This window comes from Hyperoodon ampullatus (assembly GCF_949752795.1).
Source record: "Hyperoodon ampullatus genome assembly, chromosome: 2".
Lineage (NCBI taxonomy): Eukaryota > Metazoa > Chordata > Mammalia > Artiodactyla > Ziphiidae > Hyperoodon > Hyperoodon ampullatus.
Window position 1 is genome coordinate 167214406 of NC_136915.1, and position 21066 is coordinate 167235471.

At 37.9% G+C, this 21066-nt stretch overlaps 1 protein-coding gene across 1 annotated transcript in view; it reads left to right on the forward strand.

Moving 5' to 3' along the window:
- The window catches only part of SLC9C2 (solute carrier family 9 member C2 (putative)), a gene marked incomplete at both ends in the record, with an annotated part of 105685 nt that overhangs the window by 75521 nt on the left and 9098 nt on the right, over positions 1–21066 (forward strand). The window contains 4 exons of the mRNA XM_079723798.1: positions 1740–1865; positions 12459–12557; positions 14666–14833; positions 16112–16243. Coding sequence (XP_079579924.1) covers positions 1740–1865; positions 12459–12557; positions 14666–14833; positions 16112–16243 — 525 coding nt within the window. The remainder of the gene's footprint in view (positions 1–1739; positions 1866–12458; positions 12558–14665; positions 14834–16111; positions 16244–21066) is intronic.

Sequence of the window (21066 nt, forward strand, 5' to 3'; positions counted from 1 at the left end):
CATTTCTTATTAGGGTTGCCCCTCTGTGGAATCTTTTTTTGGCTCCCTCTACAAAGTCATTAGGTTTTTCTGCCTGTCTGTCCATTGGTGGAATATGTAGTGCCCAGGCCCACCAGCTGTGGCAATGGAGGTGGTAATTTCCTAATGTTAACATAGACAGGAGGGGACCATCGTGTGTGTGTGTGTGTGTGTGTGTGTGTGTGTGTGTGTGTGTGTGTGTGTGTTGGTGAAGATCAGGGAGGGAACAGTTCTGAGAGGAACAGGGAAGACACCCTAAGTGGTTAGCTGATAAATGGACTTTTGAAAAGTTATAAATTTGCAAAAAAAATTAGGAACATAAGACAGAGGAAAAATGTTTAATGTTTAATCCTACCACTCTATCACTTCTACCATCTAGACTGCAAATTGTGAAAATAGGAAAGTTTTTTTCTATTCTGTACAAGGGTCTATCGGCTTCCTAGCATAAAGAAGAAAAATGGAAGTTCTGGTCCCACATTCTGCCTGTGTATTCCCAAGGATAAGCTGCTCCTTGGTGTCACATGCTTTTCCTTGTCACTGGTCCCTTTCAGCCACAGGCCACATGGACTGTGCTTCTGGATATTTCCTGCATATAATCCCTCTCCATGGCCCCAGAAGGGAAGTGGGCGTGGGACAGGCCAGCTTTCCCTGTTATAGCTCTACCTCATTAGTCTCTATAAGGTCATGGCACAGGACTAAATGGGTAATATGATTTCTCCTTAGTGTCTGTCAAAGGGGCGAAAAAGACTGCTTTACAGTATTCTTCAGGTTACACCTCTGTGCACATTGTGTTTTGTATTTTTGTATATTGTTCCCTTCTTTGGATATTGTATAAGATTCAATTGAATGCTTGATACCCATTAGTTAAAATAAATAAAGAATAGCCCTTATGAAGAGAGAGTCTTATTTTTTCCTATAGGTTTATTTAGAAAGGTAATGGGTAAATCAATCATTCAACAGTTATTTATTGAATGCCTACTAACTGCCTAATTGTCAGCTAAAGAGATATAATTATCAATCCCAGGTCATAAAGAGCTAGGTAAATCTAGCCAGTTTAGCTGAGTAAATATTTGTTGAACACCTACAACATGCCATGGGGTCTTGAAAAGTCCATGGACTCTTCCTCTTTTTTTCATTTAGTCACTTATTCAGCCAATCAACAAAGGTTACATGTAACAGATAAGTAAAAATAATAATACTACAATGTAATGAGTTCCATAAGGGAGATTTGTTAGAGATACCATGGGAATAAGGCAGATAAGTGATTATCTCTTACCCGGTGGGGGGAGTCAGAGAAGGTTTCTAAGAGGCTACAAAGCTAGAAATATATCCTCCAAAATTAGAAGAACTTAGAGAAGGAAATTATTCACATGAAAGAAAATTTGAGAGAAAGTGGCATTAAATCATATGGTAATCAACTGTGAATTTTAGATAATTTGAGTTTAAGATAGGGTAGACTACAACTGTTAATTGGATTATAAAAATGATAAATTCAATATGAGTTAATATACCAGTGGAAATAGTAATAAAGATAGTAATAAGGGGGAGAATAGGGCCAAAAAAATGGTTAGAGGACAATTTAAATAGGATGAGAGAAGCTCTGAGTCAAAATCATGGTTAGATTTGCATAACAGTATTTTATTTAGATTTCCTTCATTTTTACCTAATGTCCCTTTTCTGTTACAGGATCTGATCACCATTATTTTGATTGTTTCTTTTAGGTGCTTCTTGCAAAAATAAAATCACTGAATAACTTTCCAACGGCAATTCCGCCCCCTACTCCTGACAAATATCTTCATAATATCATTTGGCTAGAAAATAAAGATGTTCTCATTGAGTTCTTCAAGGTAAAGATTCTATCTTCTATTCTAGCTCAGGTTCAATAATTGTTTTTCATTTTTTCCACTCCCTAATGCAAGATTAACAAAAAAACTTATCCAAAGCAAGAATCCTTTAATGGCCAGTGAAGGGTAAGTCAAAATGGAGGCCTAGCAAAACCCAGAAGAGTAGATTTCATTTTGAGCCTAAAGGGCAAAGATATTTTTTATAATTGCTTATCTGCTTAGGATGAGTTATCTATGTTACCTGATTATTACCAATTCCATCTTAGCCTCTGTGCCAGAGACTGTTCTAGGTTTGGGGATATGGCAGTGAGCAAAATAAATAAGTCCTTGCTTTCATGGACTTTGTATTATACGGATAGAAATTGGCAATAAACACACCCATGAGTAAATGTATAGTCTATCAGATGGTGACAAATGCTATATGGAGAAAAGGTGAAAAAAGGGAATATAGTTAGGCAGCTATTTTATGTGGGTGGTTAGGGAAGACTGCTCTAATAAGTTTCCTTTGGAAAGAGATCTGAAATAAGTGTGGGAGCATGCCATATAGATACCCAGGAGAAGGCAAGTGCAATGCCCTGAGGTGTGTTATGTTCAAGGAACATCACAAAGGCCCCTGTGGCCCGACCAATGATGGAGGGAGGAGATGAAGCCTGAGCAGTTGTGGAGAGCCTGAGTTTGCAGAACTTTGTAGGTCATTGTAAGGACTTTGGCTTCTACTCTGAATTAGATGGAAACAGATTGAAAGGTTTTGAAGAGAGAAGAGACATGATCTAACTTATACTTGGAAACGATCATCTGTTGATGTGTTGAGAACAGGCTGTAAGGGGTCAAGAGCAAGCCAGGGAATCCAGTTAGGAGGTGATTACAATAATGTAGGCAAGAGATGACAGTGGCTTGGATGAGTGAAAGTGGTGAGAAATGGTCAGACTCTTGATAGGTTTTGAAGAGAGAGCATATAGATGTTGATGCAGTGAGTGTTAGAGAGAAGGAATGACTTCTAGGATTTTAGTCTGAAATTAGAAAATAGTCTGAAAATAGAGTAACCATTTACTTGGATGGGGAAGAGAAGATTTATATGGGGAGGGACAAGAGTTTGCTTCTGAAGAGGTTAAATTTGAGCAAGCTATTAGACATCCAAGTGGAACTGCTAAGTAGGCAGTTAGATACATGACCGGAAGGCAGGTGGGAGGCCAAACTGGAGAAAGACATTTCAGAGTTGTCAGCATAGAGCTGATATTTAAGGTGTTGAAACTTGATAATTTAAGGAATTAGTGCAGACATCCAAGGATTGAGTCTTGAGCTATCTAACATTTAGAGGTGGGGAGATGAGGAAGAATTAGCAAAAAGAATTGAGGATAGAAAAAGTGATCAGATTGATGGTTACCAGAGGTGAGGAGAGGAAGCTGGGTGAATTGAAGAAGTGGGTCAAAGGGTACACACTTCCAAGTTATAAGATAAATACTGGGTATACAACATGATGACTATAGTTATATAGTCATATATTTATAGTATGTTTGAAAGCTGCTAAGAGAGTAGATTCTAAAAGTGCTTATCACAAGGAAAAAAATTTTTTTATAACTATATGAGGTGACGTATGTTAACTAAACTTATTGTGGTAATCATTTTGCAATATGTGTACGTCAAGTCATTATGCTGTACACCTTAAACTTATATAGTGCTGTACGTCAATTATATCTCAATAAAACTGGGAAAAAAAGAATTGAGTTATCTATCACATAGGAGGAAAATAAAGAATGGTGTCTCAGAGCCAAGTGAAGAAAATATTTCAAGAAGGAGAAAGTGATCAACTATATCAAATGAGGCTGAGAGATCAAATGAGATGAAGACTGAAAATTGACTATTAGATTTAATAATGTAGAGGTCAGTTTTTTTAAAAAGAGGATCCATAAATCTGAATTTTTAGGTGAAAATTCAAAAATTTTAAAACTTGGTAACAAGTTCAGAATTTTAAAAATACAGTGCAAGACAAACAAAATATATCTGTGGATTGGATGTGACTCACGGACCACCAGTTTGTGGCTTTACTTTTAAATGGCTATTATATGAATTATAGGGATAATAACTTTTTTGTCAACTTGTTAAAACCTGTTAGATTTTTGGAATCAGGAAAACTCTGTGACGAAGAACAGTACTTGCTTTACTACAAATTTGGTTGTACTGTACCTTGTTGTCTAGTCATGGAGATATATGTCATCTGTTTATTCATAATGAGGGGACATTTTGCTTGTTTTCTAGAAAGACAGCAATCATAGTGGAGCTTCTATTGAGCTTTGAATATCTGATTTCATTTAGGCCATACTAATGTTTTCTTCATGCCAGAAATATTTGAATTTTTCTTTTGAAATTGATTTCATATTTAGTTAAATTAAGACTTCTTTGGTTGAAAGTAACAAAACCCTACTTGAACTAGTTTAAGCAAAAGGGGAGCTTACTGAAAATATATCATGGTGGTATACAGAAGCTAAGAAACAGTTGACAAACTAACCTTGAGCAGGGTGGGAATCAGGCCAGCTCTGAGATGTCAGTGGTAGGAATTTGTGGACTCTTCCTGTAGTACTTGGCTATGATGACTCAGTTCTCAACTCCCAGGCTCTTTGTCCCTCAGTTCAAATTCTTAAGGGAGAAATCCAACTGGCTTAGCTTGAACCAGATCTCCAGCTTTGAGAAGTACAGGTTTGGCTGTGAGGGGGAGGAAACCTGACAGGCAGGGGCCACTGGGGTTAGTTTGGAAAACAGACCTCAAATAAACAAGGGTGGGAGGTGAGGGATGGGCCTGGACTGGAAAGAAGGTATCTAAAGGGTGTTTATTACAATCTGCATCCTGTTCAGTATTTTAAAATATCCAACTTGAAAATAAAATTTGAATTTGGGGTTCTTTATAGGTAATACTTTCACAAGTATAATTAATGGACCATCCTGCAGTGAATGGGGGAGGGATGGGAAAAACAATGAGAGAGAACTCCAGAAATTAATGGTTTCCATACACCCGAGGTGACTCTATATCCAGGGCACAACCTTCTTCTCCTCCTTAACCTGCCATGCCAATGCAAAGCTGCTGGACTCTCTCCACCCACTTACAGATATGGCTCACTCTTTAAGTGGCCCTTTTCCTTAATATGTTGGTTCTTGATAGCCATTTAAATCAGATTTCATTAGGATAAAGAAAAATGTGATGAATTGGGAGCACATGGGCATTATTCTCATTAGGAACAGCCCAGGGATTACGTGGATAACTAAAATTCCTGTAATAAATAAAACAAACACCCCTCATTGTAGACATTGATTTCAGTCTTGGTCTCCTTCACAGCAACAATAGTTAATTTTCACTACTCCTCCCTTCTTTCACCCTCGAACTGGTGTGGTTAATTAAAATGGTAATAGTGTATGAAGATAAGCCTGAAGACAAGAGTTGGAAAAAAAAGGTCCGAAAGAGCTAGAGGGAGGATTTCAGAATGGCACCTGGGAGATTGGTTCAAGATGGCAGAGTAGAAGGATGTGCACTCCCTCCCTCCTGCAAGAGCATCAGAATCACAACTAACTGCTGAACAATCATTGACAAGAAGACACTGGAACTCACCAAAAAAGATGCCCCACATCAAAGACAAAGGAGAAGCTGCAACGAGATGGTAGGAGGGGCGCAATCACAATAAAATCAAATCCCATAACTGCTGGGTGGGTGACTCACAAACTGGAGAACAATTATAACACAGAAGTCCACCCACTGGAGTGAAGGTTCTGAGCCCCACGTCAGGCTTCCCAACCTGAGGGTCCAGCAATGGGAGGAGGAATTCCCAGTGAATCAGACTTTGAAGGCTAGTGGGATTGGATTGCAGGACTTTGACGGGACTGGGGGAAACAGAGACTCCACTCTTGAAGGGCACACACAAAGTAGTGTGCACATCAGGACCCAGGGGGAAGGAGCCGTGACCCCATAAGAGACTAAACAAGATCTACCTGCTAGTGTTGGAGGGTCTCCTGCAGAGGCGGGGGGTGGCTGTGGCACACCGCTGGGACAAGGACACTGACAGCAGAAGTTCTGGGATGTACTCCTTGGCGTGAGCCCTCCCAGAGTCTGACATTAGCCCCAACAAAGAGCCTGTAGGCTCCAGTGTTGGGTTGCCTCAGGGCAAACAACCAACAGGGAGGGAACTCAGCCCCACCCATCATCAGACAAGCAGATTAAAGTTTTACGGAGTTCTGCCCACCAGAACAACCCCCAGCTCTACCCACCACCAGTCCCTCCCATCAGGAAGCTTGCACAAGCCTCTTAGGTAGTCTCATCCACCAATGGGCAGACAGCAGAAGCAAGAAGAACTACAATCCTGCAGCCTGTGGAATAAAAACCACATTCACAGTAAGATAGACAAAATGAAAAGGCAGAGGACTATGTACCAGATGAAGGAACAAGATAAAACCCCAGAAAAACAACTAAATGAAATGGAGATAGGCGACCTTCCAGAAAAAGAATTCAGAATAATGATAGTGAAGATGATCCAGGACCTCGGAAAAAGAATGGAGGCAAAGATCGAGAAGATGCAAGAAATGTTTAACAAAGACCTAGAAGAATTAGAGAACAAACACCTATAAGAATTAAAGAACAAACAAACAGATTAATGATACAATAACTGAAATGAAAAATACACTAGAAGGAATCAACAGCAGAATAACTGAGGCAGAAGGACGGATAACTGACCTGGAAGACAGAATGGTGGAATTGATTGCCACAAAACAGAATAAAGAAAAAAGAATGAAAAGAAATGAAGACAGCCTAAGAGACCTCTGGCACAACATTAAATGCACCAACATTTGCATTATAGGGGTCCCAGAAGTAGTAGAGAGAAAGGACCCGAGAAAATATTTGAAGAGATTATGGTCGAAAACTTCCCGAACATGGGAAAGGAAATAGGCACCCAAGTACAGGAAGTGCAGAGAGTCCCAGGCAGGATAAACCCAAGGAGAAACATGCTGAGACACATAGTAATCAAATTGACAAAAATTAAAGACAAAGCAAAATTATTAAAAGTCACAAGGGAAGAATGACAAATAACATACAAGGGAACTCCGAGAAGGCTAACAGCTGATTTCTCAGCAGAAACTCTACAAGCGAGAAGGGACTGGCACAATATATTTAAAGTGATGAAAGGGAAGACCCTACAACCAAGATTACTCTACCCGGCAAGGATCTCATTCAGATTCGATGGAGAAATCAAAAGCTTTGCAGGCAAGCAAAAGCTAAGAGAATTCAGCACCACCAAACCAATTCTACAACAAATGCTGAAGGAACTTCTTAGTGGGAAACACAAGAGAAGAAAAGGACCTACAAAAACAAACCCAAAACAATGAAGAAAATGGTAATAGGAACATACATATTGATAATTACCTTAAGTGTGAATGGATTAAATGCTCCAACCAAAAGACACAGGCTTGCTGAATGGATACAAAAACAAGATCCATATATATGCCATCTACATGTAACCCACTTCAGACCTAGGGACACATAGAGACTGAAAGTGAAAGGATGGAAAAAGATATTCCATGCAAATGGAAATCAAAAGAAAGCCGGAGTAGCAATAGTCATATCAGATAAAATAGACTTTAAAATAAAGACTATTACAAGAGAAAAAGAAGGACACTATATAATGATCAAGGAATCAATCCATGAAGAAGTTATAACAATTGTAAATATTTATGCAACCAACATAGCATCTCAATACATAAGGCAAATGCTAACAGCTATAAAAGGGGAAATCAACAGTAACACAATAATAGTAGGGAGCTTTCACACCCCACTTTCACCAATGGACAGATCATCCAAAATGAAAATAAATAAGGAAACACAAGCTTTAAATGAGACATAAACAAGATGGACTTAATTGATATTTATAGGACATTCCATTGGAAAACAACAGAATACACTTTCTTCTCAAATGCTCATGGAACATTCTCCAGGATAGACCATATCTTGGGTCACAAATCAAGCCTTGGTAAATTTAAGAAAATTGAAATCGTATCAAGTATCTTTTCCCACAATGCTATGGGACTAGATGTCAGTTACAGGAAAAAAACTGTAAAAAACACAAACACATGGAGGCTAAATAATATGCTACTAAATAAAGAAGAGATCACTGAGGAAATCAAAGAAGAGATTAAAAAATACCTAGAAACATATGACAAAACACGATGACCCAAAACCTATGGGAGGCAGCAAAAGCAGTTCTAAGAGAGAAGTTTATAGAAATACAATCCTACCTCAAGAAACAAGAAACATCTCAAATAAACAACCTAACCTTACACGTAAAGCAATTAGAGAAAGAAGAAAAAAAAAAACCAAAGTTAGCAGAAGGAAAGAAATCATAAAGATCAGATCAGATATAAATGAAAAAGAAATGAAGGAAACAGTAGAAAAGATAAACAAAACTAAAAGCAGGTTCTTTGAGAAGATAAAATTGATAAACCATTAGACAGACTCATCAAGAAAAAAGGGAGAAAACTCAAATCAACAGAATTAGAAATGAAAAAGGAGAAGTAACAACTGCCCTGCAGAAATACAAAGGGCCATGAGAGATTGCTACAAGCAACAATATGCCAATAAAATGGACAACTGGAAAGAAATAGACAAATTCTTAGAAAAGGACAATGTTCCAAGACTGAACCAGGAAGAAATAGGAAATATAAACAGACCAGTCACACTGAAATTGAAACTGTGATTAAAAATCTTCCAACAAACAAAAGCCCAGGACCAGATGGCTTCGCAGGCGAATTCTATCAAACATTTAGAGAAGAGCTAACACCTATCCTTCAAAAACTATTCCAAAGTATAGCAGAGGGATGAACACTCGCAAACTCGTTCTATGAGGCCACCATCACCCTGATACCAAAACCAGACAGAGATGTCACAAAAAAAGAAAACTACAGACCAATGTCACTGATAAACATAGATCCAAAAATCCTCAACAAAATACTAGCAAACAGAATCCAACAGCACATTAAAAGGATCATACACCATGATCGAGTGGGTTTTATCCCAGGGATGCAAGGATTCTTTAATATATGCAAATCAATCAATGTGATACACCATATTAACAAATTGAATAAAAACCATATGATAATCTCAATAGATGCAGAAAAAGCTGTCAACAAAATTCAGCACCCATTTATGATAAAAACTCTATGGAAAGTAGGCATAGAGAGAACCTACCTGAACATAATAAAGGCATATGACAAACCCACAGCCAACATCACTCTCAATGGTGAAAAACAGAAGCCATTTCCTCTAAGATCAGGAGCAAGACAAGGTTGCCCACTCTCACGACTATTATTCAACATAGTTTGGAAGTTTTAGCTATGGCAATCAGAGAAGAAAAAGAAATAAAAGGAATCCAAATAAGAAAGGAAGAAGTAAATCTGTCACTGTTTGCAGATGACATGATACTACACGTAGAGAATCCTAAAGATGCTACCAGAAAACTACTAGAGCTAATCAATGACTTTGGTAGAGTAGCAGGTACAAAATTAATGCGCTGAAATCTCTTGCATTCCTAAACACTAACGATGAAAAATATGAAAGAGAAATTAAGGAAACACTCCCATTTACCATTGCAACAAAAAGAATAAAATACCTAGGAATAACCTACCTAAGGAGACAAAAGACCTATATGCAGAAAACTATAAGATACTGATGAAGGAAATTAAAGATGATGCAAACAGATGGATATAGTATGTTCTTGGATTCTAAGAATCAACATTGTGAAAATGACTGTACTACCCAAAGCAATCTACAGATTCAGTGCAATCCCTATCAAACTACCAGTGGCATTTTTCACAGAACTAGAGCAAAAAATTGCACAATTTGTATGGAAATGCAAAGGACCCAGAATAGCCAAAGCAATCTTGAGAAAGAAAAACGGACCTGGAGCAATCAGGCTCCCTGACTTCAGACTATACTACAAAGCTACAGTAATCAAGACAGTATGGTACTGGCACAAAAACAGAAATATAGATCAATGGAACAGGATAGAAGCCCAGAGATAAACCCACGCATATATGGTCACCATATCTTTGATAAAGGAGGCAAGAGTATACAATGGAGAAAAGAAATCCTGTTCAGTAAGGTGTGCTGGGAAAACTGGACAGCTACATGTAAAAGAATGAAATTAGAACACTTCCTAACACCATACACAAAAATAAACTCAAAATGGATTAAAGACCTAAAGGAAAGGCCAGACACTATAAAACTCTTAGAGGACACATAGGCAGAACACTTTATGACATAAATTACAGTAAGATTCTTTTTGACCCACCTCCTAGAGAAATGGAAATAAAAACAAAAATAAACAAATGGAGCCTAATGAAACTTCAAAGCTTTTGCACAGCAAACCATAAACAAGATGAAAAGACAACCCTCAGAATGGGAGAAAATATTTGCAAATGAAGCAACTGACAAAGGATTAATCTCTGAAATACACAAGCAGCTCATGCAGCTCAATATCAAAAAAACAAACAACATCCAAAAATGGTCAGAAGACCTAAATAGACATTTCTCCAAAGAAGATATACAGATTGCCAACAAACAGATGAAAAGATGCTCGACATTGGTAATCATTAGAGAAATGCAAATCAGAACTACAGTGAGGTATCACGTCCCACCGGTCAGATTGGCCATCATCAAAAAATCTACAAACAGTAAATTCTGAAGAGGGTGTGGCGAAAAGGGAGCCCTCTTGCACTGCTGGTGGGAATGTAAATTGATACAGCCACTGTGGAAAACAGTATGGAGGTTCCTTAAAAAACTAAAAATAGAACTACCATATGACCCAGCAATCCCACTGCTGGGCATATACCCTGAGAAAACCATAATTATAAAGGGTCATGCCACCTAGAGGGGTGGGATAGGGAAGGTGGGAAGAAGACGCACGAGCGAGGAGATATGGGGATATATGTATATGTATAGGTGATTCACTTTGTTATAACAGCAGAAACTAACACACCATTGTAAAGCAATTTTACTCCAATAAATATGTTAATAAACAAATTTTAAAAAATGGGTTATGTACCACAGTGTTCATTGCAGCACTATTTACATTAGCCAGGACATGGAAGGAACCTAAGTGTCCATCGACAGATGAATGGATAAAGATGTGGCACATACATACAATGGAATATTACTCAGCCATAAAAAGAAATGAAATTGAGTTATTTGTAGTGAGGTGGATGCACCTAGAGTCGGTCATACAGAGTGAAGTAAGTCAGAAAGAGAAAAACAAATACCATATGCTAACACATATATATGGAATCTAAAAAAAAAAAAGGTTCTCATGAACCTAGGGGCAAGACAGGAATAAAGACACAGACGTAAATAATGGACCTGAGGACGGGGAGGGGATAGGGTAAGCTGGGACGAAGTGAGAGAGTAGCACTGACATATATACACTACCAAATGTAAAATAGATAGCTAGTGGGAAGCAGCCGCATAGCACAGGAAGATCAGCTCGGTGCTTTGTGACCACCTAGAGGGGTGGGATAAGGTGGGTGGGAGGGAGATGCAAGAGGGAGGGGATATGGGGATATATGTATGCATATTACTGATTCCCTTTTTTATACAGCAGAAACTAACACAACACTGTAAAGCAATTATACTCCAATAAAGATTTGTAAAAAAAAAGATAACTAATAAAAACTTGCTGTATTTAAAAAAAAAAAAAAGAATAGCACCTGCCCAAAAATCAAAAAAGAAAAAACAAGGTCTGAATAATACATAAGAGGGATAATTGGCTTTAGGTGAGCTTTTAAAAAAAATATTGTGAAGTCATGCATGTTTATTTCTACACTGTAAAATAAATCAGAAGTGAAAAGTGGAAACCTTTCACTCCCCACCCCACACTTCGAGATAACTACTATGCGTGACTTAAAAGTATGTTTCCCACACATCATTGTAAAATGCAAATCTGTCACCATAATTCTCCTGTTACAAACCTTTTAGTGGCTACCCCCTGGTTTTGGGAAAAGCCCAGACTTTTTACCGTGCCTGTGAGCCCCTTGGAGACCTGGCTTCGGCTCACCTCGCCAGTCCTGCCTCCACCTGGGCTGCAATATGACTTTCCTGGGCCCAAGGCACTTCTGCCTTTTCCTCCGTAAAAAAGCACCAAAAAATTATACTTTATGATCGTGTTAGTATAAAGATGAATATATTAGTATTAGATGTTTTAGTATTAAGACATTTTACTCTACCTAAAAGTTCTTTTATTTTCTTCTGATTTTAAAAGAAACTAAAACATTGTTGTAAATCCCGAAAAGTATTGTGAACCCTGGACACTGTGCCTACTGATGCCTAATGGATAACTCAGCCCTGGTCTCCACCCCTCCGTGCCTGCCTGAGGTGTATTGAATCTTCTGTGGTTACCCCCAGTGCAGTTATTCTGTTTGCTTCTGGGTCTTTGCATAAACTGAATCCTCTGCCAAAGAATATAGTTTGTTTTTATGCTTTAAAATCTTATTTCTATTTAGAGAAGTAGACCTTAAAGATTTGTGTTAATTCCCTTTTTCTTTCCTTTTCTTTTCTTCTTTTTTTTTCTTCAGGAAAGAGCCAAACTTGCCTATTTTGACTATGGAGATGTCATTTGTAAAGAAGGTGAAATGCCACAAGGAATCTACTTAATTATTTCAGGAATGGCAATCGTAAGGGACTATTTATTATTTACTGAAAATGTATTTTGACATATGTAATTATCACATAAGGAGAAATTTAGGAACTAAGATATTTTGAAATTTTTAACATAATTTGTTTTCCAGATGAAACCATTTCTGTTCAGAATGAACACTACAGCTGAGATAATTATAATACCCACCATCTGAAAGGTGCTTCCCATCTTACAAAATGCTTTCATAATTATTACTTATTCCTCACAACAGTCCTGGGAGGAACGGTCTTTTCGATGTTCAGATAAGGAACCCAATACTTGGAGTGGTTGTGTTACTAACCTAAAGGAAATGAGTGTCAAGAATGAGGAAATAGACCACAACATCAGATTCTCCCAGAGGTCAGATAGGATGAAAATCATACAATTTTTAACCAGTAGGAGGCTTTTGGTGTCAGTAGAATGATAGGGACAAGAATCCTTTAGAAACTGAATACTAGTAGCTGAATCCATGGGTGAGCCCCAGCTATGACCAACATAATTCCTAGATCCTAGATGACAGTTACAAGTGACAAACTGTTATTATAGTGCAAATAATATATTTGGCTTTCTATTTTTGGAATGGGTGTTTCAGACCTTAAAAATACCAAAATTAATCATGGAAATAAACTATTATAATAAATACTAACTAACACATGTATAGAGTTTATTAAGTGTCAGGCACTTTCCATTCATCCATTCACTCATTCATTCAACAAATATTTACTTCATTACTATCATGCAGCAGGCACTGCTCATTCTAGGCATAGAATCGGCAACAACAGAAGTCGCTGTCTTCTTAGAGTTTAATTTCTAGTAGAGGCATAGAAGGAGATGGGACAATGGACAAAATACATAAGTTAAATATATAGTATGATAGCAGTGATGGAGAGATGAAGATGGCTAATTGTGACATTTAAAAGAATGGTCGAGAATGGCAATATGTTATGACATTGAATCCTTACATCAGCCTCATGTAAGGTGGAAAACTGATGGACAGAGAAATCAATTCATTTGTCCCCCCCACCACCAATCTTTGACAGCTACTTCCTCTTCTACTTTTGAGGGCTCATGTGATTACATTGGGCCCAACAGGATAATCCAGAATCATCTCTTTAAGTTTAGCTGATTAGCAGTAACCTGAATTCTATCTGCAGAATCCCTTCACAGCAGTTCATAGATTAATGTTTGATTGAATAGCAGAGACAGGAATCTTGGAAGGATTTCTTTAGAATTCTGCTTACCACGGATGTTATCCCCTTTCCTTGGTTTGCAAAAAAGCAGAGACATTCTTGATTACTCAAAAGGCCTTTGAACTGCATTCAAAATTAAATTAAAAAATATCAAGTCCTTTGGAAGCATGAATGCCTCTAAAAGTTTGAATGATAATCACTAGGAGAGGATACAGTTTTCATAGCAACTCCTTCAGTGACCTTTTTTCTGTTTCCTGTGTCTTGAACAATAGCTTTCCTCTTTGATATTTACAGCTAAACTTTCTGGAAAGTTGTGTAATCCTTCTGGTTGATTCCTGCATCCTCCTCCTGAAATCTGATACCTTTCTTTACCCCCACCCACACCTACCAGTTCTTTTCCTGAAGTAACCCAACCATCCTGTGTTCATCCTAAAACCTTTTCCTGTTAATGTCTCATGGTAATTATTCTTAAGCATCTTAAGGGAAGCAAGCCTTCTACTGAAATCACGGCTTGGTTTGGAGGCATATTAATTCATGATATCCTATTTATGCATCCATGCAACCAGAAGTTTTTTCCACCTGAGACACTAGCCTGTTATGCTAAGAATATCTATAGAGTGGGTGCTTGCATTAGTGGCAGACTGCAATGACTACTTTGGTGGAATTTTTATACAAGGAAGGTAAATAGGGGTCATCTGTAAAGCTAAAGATTAGAAACAGTCTTGCCTTGGAGAGTTGAAATGTGAAAGAAACCATGATTCTTGTGAAGCCTAATTCCTCCTTTACACCTGAAAGTATTCATAAAGAATCTTTTCCTTCCATTGTAATAATTGCAAGAAAAACTGGGAGCTCCTGGGGTTTGGTCAAGGGCTTTTAATTTTATATTTCCCTTGGCACAATTTTTTCCCCTCTGCAGTTGCAGAGTTCACCTCCTACCTTTGGAATAGACAGGAGCCTAAGCGCTGATAGAGAGTCCATGACCAGGTTTACAGAGTACTGTACTAGTGGAGACATAATTGGAGAGTTGAGCTGTCTGCTTAAGCGTGAAATTGAATATACTGCCATCTGTGAAACTATTTTACAGGTAAGAAACTGGTTCCGTCTATATTGTGGGTTGTTAGTTAATTCTTCCTCAAGTCAATAAGGAGTGCCAGCATCTTTGCTTCCTCTGGGTTCTGATATCTTATTTAGTCACCCAACCAGCTACTGTGAAGCAGGTGTAGACTAGCTGAGAGAGGCCAATTTAGTGTCCCACATCTGCTATGGGATCTGGAGGGTGATATTTTAACCAAGGAGACTATGCCAGTTTTTTTATTAAAAGAGAAAATATCTAATTTTTGATGTTATGAAGATAAGGAAAATATATATGTAAAGTGCCTGGCACGTTTAGGTGCTCAATAAATGGCCACCGTAATGAGAATGGTGTTTTTAAAGTATACTTGTGTTTCAACCCTCTTTCTTCCATTTTTCACTTGCTAAGTAAGAAGTTTATTTAACAAATAAATGGCCTGATATTGCACTAGCTGTGGGCGATTCAAACTGAAATTAGTGAAAGTTCCCACTTACAAAGAATTTTCAAGCTTTTGGGACGGTTAGATGCAACAGAGCAGTGTCCAGAGTCTTAGGAGTATGACAAACAGAAAGGAATGTCGCCTTATCAGTTTATACCATTTCATTTTTGGAAGAGGAGAGAAGGCATGAATGTATTCACAAGGCTGAATTGAATTCACTGAATTTCAGGTAATTGAACTTCAGTGAATTCTGAAAGAGTTGTCTTCCTTATTTGGATTGGCACTTTGCTGGAAACAAATACTATAAATGAGCCAACATGACCTACTGTGACAATAAAAATAGATAAGTTTATGTGACTTAGTTCCTTAATCATGGGCTCATGATTAGCCTACCTATTGATTGGTATAAAATTTCCTGGCCTGTTTTTATTTTATTATTATTATTTTTTCGGTACGCGGGCCTCTCACTGTTGTGGCCTCTCCTGTTGTGGAGCACAGGCTCCGGACGTGCAGACTCAGCGGCCATGGCTCACGGGCCCAGCCGCTCCGGGCATGTGGGATCCTCCCGGACCGGGGCACGAACCTGTGTCCCCTGCATCTGTAGGCGGACTCTCAACCACTGTGCCACCAGGAAGCCCCTGGCCTGTTTTTAAGTCTATAGCTTTAATTGGACTGTACATTTTATCATCTTATGCTTAAACGGCAGAGTATCTTAATTACTATACTAGAGTTAGTTGATAGTTTTTTCTAGGAGGTTAGGTGAAGATGAAATCTACAGGCATTTTTTTTTTCTGATGGTCTTGTAATTTAGTTTCAAATCAAGCATACTGTTTGATACCTTGTCATTTCAGGCTTGCTTTATCTCCCTGGAGGATTTATATGAAGGCTTTGATGCCTTCTGGCCATCCCTGGAATATAAAATATGGCTGAAGCTTGCTCTCAGTATTGCCTATCAGTATTTTGAATCAAGTCTCGTTGATGAGGTAAGTTGCATGATTAAAATATGAATGAAATTTTATTTACTGTATTTTTTACAAAATGTATTTCATATTTTGGAGACAAAGAAAGGAAGGTGTGTCTGATCTTTCAAAGTAATATTTCAGAGTCCTGATCACTCACGTATCCTGACTTCCTATAGGTCATCAGTCCCCTTGTGACAGCTGATTTTCCCAGGCTACCTGCAGTCATCCCTTAAAATTAATAAAGTCAGCAAATCTTAAATAGGTAGATCCCCAAGAATCAAGCATAGCATTAAATAGAATGAGTTAATGAACATTCAGTCTGGTGTTTATTATAGTCTACTCTATCTACCTATGTTAATATAAATCTCCTGCCTTTTCAAATTTTTACTGAGTTTACTAAGCCTCATCTATGAACTTTCTCTCCAAAAAGTAGTGGTTCAAGTCTGTTCTTGGACTGGCACAATTTACAACCCCATATTTACATCCCATTTGGTAATTTTTGAGCCCCTATCATGAGTCAGCAACTGGAGAAGTGACAGACCTGAAGTTCAACAATATTCATTGAATTGTGAGATATATATTTATCTGAATATAAATATTGGGTTAAAAAATTAGCATGTCTCAGGAGAATGAGAAGAGAAGCTACAAACTTGGAGAAAATATTTGCAAAAGACACATCAGATAAAGAACTATTATCCAGAATATACAAAGAGCTTTTAAAACTCAACAGTAGGAAAAAAAAACAGCCTGATTAAAAAATGGGCCAAAGACCATAACAGACACCTTATCAAAGAAGATATATGAATGGCAAATAAACATAGGAAAAGATGCTCCACATCCTATGTCATCAGGGAAATGCAAATTAAAACAACAATGTGATACAATTACAAACCTGTTAATTGGCCAATATTTGGAACACTGACAACACCACATGCTGGCAAGGGTATGGAGGAACAGGAACTCTCATTCATTGCTGGTGAGAATGCGAAATGGTACATAGCCACTTTGGAAGACAGTTTGGCAGTTTCTTACAAAACTAACATACTCTTGCCATATGACCCAGCAATCACTCTCTTTGATATTTACCCAAAGGAGTTCAAAACTTATGTCCACACAAAAGCCTACACATGGATTTTTTTTTTTTAATTGAAGTATATTTGATTTACAGTGTTCTGTTAGTTTCAGGTGTACAGCAAAGTGATTCATATATATATATATATATATATATACACTTTTTCCTTATATATTATTACAAATATTGAGTATAGTTCCCTGTGCTATACAGAAGATCCTTGTTGGCTGTCTATTTTATGTATAGTAGTGTGTATTATATATATATTAGTGTGTATATGTTTATTCCTCCCCTCTCTTTCTCCTTTGGTAACCATAAGTTTGTTTTCTGTGTCTGTGGGTCTATTTCTGTGTTGTATATAAGTTTATTTGTATCATCTTTTTTTTAGATTCCACATCTAAGTGATGTCATATGATATTTGTCTTTCTCTGTCTGGCTTACTTCACTTAGTATGATAATCTCTAGGTCAATCCATGTTGCTGCAAATGGCATTATTTCATTCTTTTTTATGGCTGAATAATATTCCATTGAGTATATGTACCACATCTTCTTTATCCATTCATCTGTCAATGGACATTTAGGTTGCTTCCATGTCTTGGCTATTGTAAATAGTGCTGCAGTGAACATTGGGGTGCATATATCTTTTCAAATTATGGTATTCTCTGGATATATGCCCAAGAATGGGATTGCAGGATCACATGGTAGCTCATTTTTAGTTTTTTAAGGAACCTCCATACTGTTCTCCACAGTGGCTACATCAATTTACATTCCCACCAACAGCATAGGAGGGTTCCCTTTTCTCCACACCCTCTCCAGCATTTTTTATTTGTAGACTTTTTGATGATGGCCATTCTGACCAGTGTGAGGTGATACCTCATTGTAGTTTTGATTAGCACTTCTCTAATAATTAGCGATGTTGAGCATCTTTTCATGTGCCTTTTGGCCATCTGCATGTTTTCTTTGCAGAAATGTCTGTTTAGATCTTCTGCCCATTTTTTGATTTGTTTGTTTGTTTTTTTGATATTGAGCTGTATGAGCTGTTTGTATATTTCGGAGATGAATTCCTTGTCGGTTGCATCATTTGCAAATATTTTCTCCCATTCTGTAGGTTTTCTGTTTGTTTTGTTTATGAAAAACGTACACACAAATGTTTATAATACCTTATTCATAATTGCCAAAACTTGGAAGCAATCAACCAAGGTGTTTTTCAGTAGATGAATGGATAAACTGTGGTACTTCCAGACAATGGAATATTATTCAGTGCTAAAAAGAAATGAGTTATTAAGCCATGAAAAAGACATGGAAGAAATTTAAATGCATATTACTAAGTGAAAGAAGCCATCTGAAAAGGCTACATACTCTATGGTTCCAACAATAGGACTTTCTGGAAAAGTCAAAACTATGAAGACAATAAAAAGATCAATGGTTGCTAGGAGTTGGGGTGAGGAGGCATGAACAGGTAGAGCACAGAGGATTTTTAAGGCAGTGAAAATACTCTACGATACATGTATGATGGATACCTGTCTTTATACATTTGTCCAAACCCATAGAATGTACAACATCAACAGTGAAACCTAATGTAAACTATGGACTTTGGGTGATTATGTGTATCAGTGTAGATTCAGTGGTTGTAATAAATGTACCACTCTGGTGGAGAATGTTGATAATAGGGGAGGCTATGCATGTATAAGGGCAGGGGGTTATGAGAAATCTCTGTACCTTCCTCTCAGTTTTGCTGTGAATCTAAAACTACTCTTAAAAATTGTCTTAAAAAATTAGCACATCATGCTAAGGCAGTCAATCTTTTACTATGTGGCAGTAATAATTTTCAGAAAAATTTTAACAGAAGGGTAAGGAGATTTAGATTCTTTTCCTTTTGCTTTGCCTCTTCATGAGCAGTAGGACAAGTTTAGAGTCTACTATGAAACTCCAGAGGAGAGAATTGGGACCCAAAAGTTGAAACTCTATGGAGTGAGACTTAACTCAATAATAAGTTGAATGTCCTTTCATTTTTTAAAAATTCACAAGCAACACATATTCATTATATAAATTTTAAAAACACAGTTACAAAACGTAAGAAGATAATAATAATTTTCTACCCCAATTTACTCCCCAGAAAATCTCTGTTTAACAATTTGGCTTATTTCCTTCTAGTCTTTTTCTATTAAAGAACTAACCAATTAAGACTTTTTAGAACCCCCAAGGACTAATAAGATTATGCTGAACCCCCTCCTCTAGACCACATAACTCAAAATTTATATGCATTTAAAAACCAAAATAGCTTTTTTTTTTTTTTGCGGTACGCGGGCCTCTCACTGCTGCGGCCTCTCCCGTTGCGGAGCCAGGCTCCGGACGCGCAGGCTCAGCGGCCATGGCTCACGGGCCCAGCCACTCCGTGGCATCCGCCCAGACCGGGGCACGAACCCGCGTCCCCTGCATCAGCAGGCGGACTCCCAACCACTGTGCCACCAAGGAAGCCCCCCAAAATAGCTTTTTAAGAGATTTTTCTGGTTGTAAAATTCTAGATAAGTTTGCTAATTTTCTTATGTTTTTGGTGCCCCAACTATGCCGGTGCCCTCAGCAATTAAGTGTTTGATTTGCATGTCAGGGACCAAGATCTGAGGGCTGAATCATGTAGCTGTGTACTTGCTGTGTCTGGAAATGTTCAGAATGAGTTAATGGCTGCTGTCAGGGCACCGTCCAGGAGATTACTACTGTTGGACTGACCTCTAAGCTCCTATATGAGTTTGCTGGGGTTTCTGTCACAAGGTACTGCAAACTGGGTGACTTAAACGACAGAAATTTATTGTCTCACAGTTCTCAAGCCTAGAAATCTGAAATCAAGGTCCTGGCAGTACTGGTTTCTACTGAGGGCTATGGGGGAGAATCTAGTCCAGGCCTCCCTCCTTGGCCTGTAGATGGCTGTCTTCATCTTCACATGGAGTTCCCCTTGTATGTATGTCTGTGTCCAAATTTCCCCTTTTCATAAGGACACCAGTCATATTGGATTAGGTGTCCGCCCTGTTCCAGTTTGACCTCATCTTTTCTTAAACAATTACATCTGCAATGACCCTATTTCCAAATAAGGAAACTTTCTGAGGTACTGGGGTTTAAGACTTCAGTATATGAATTTTGGAGGGACACAATTCAATCCATAACAACTCTCTTCTAGCTCTAAAATCTATGATTCTGAGCCTTGGCGTATGCTTAAGTTTTGTTTTGTTTTGTTTGTTCCCTTGTCAAGTGGGACGTTTGCTTACTGCAAGGTAAAACCTGTGCATATTTAGGACTCTGGTTCTTGTGCGAATAGAAATCCAAGAGGCATAGCTGACTGCCCTGCTGTGGCTGATTATAAATAAATCAGGGCTGGGCAACCACATTCAGGGCCACTAAACAGTAGCAATATAAAAGCTCTGAATTCAGAGTCTTGTCAATATAAAAGTTCTGAATTTAGAATCTTGTCAGAAGTCATTCTGAACTCCAAATAAATTCTGTCTGTTGGCCCCAGGGTCTGTTTGCCCTTTGGCACCCTCAAAGAACTCAGCTAAATCAGTGAATTTGCTTTCTTCTTCTTTTTTTAAACTTTTGATCTTTCCTTTATTTTAGTCATTATTTTTTAAATTGAAATATAGTTGACGTACAATGTTATCTTAGTTTCAGGTATACAACATAATGATTTGACATTTGCATACATAATGAAATGATCACCATGATAAGTCTAGTAACCACCTGCTCCAAAGTTATTACAATGTTATTGACCATATTCCTTATG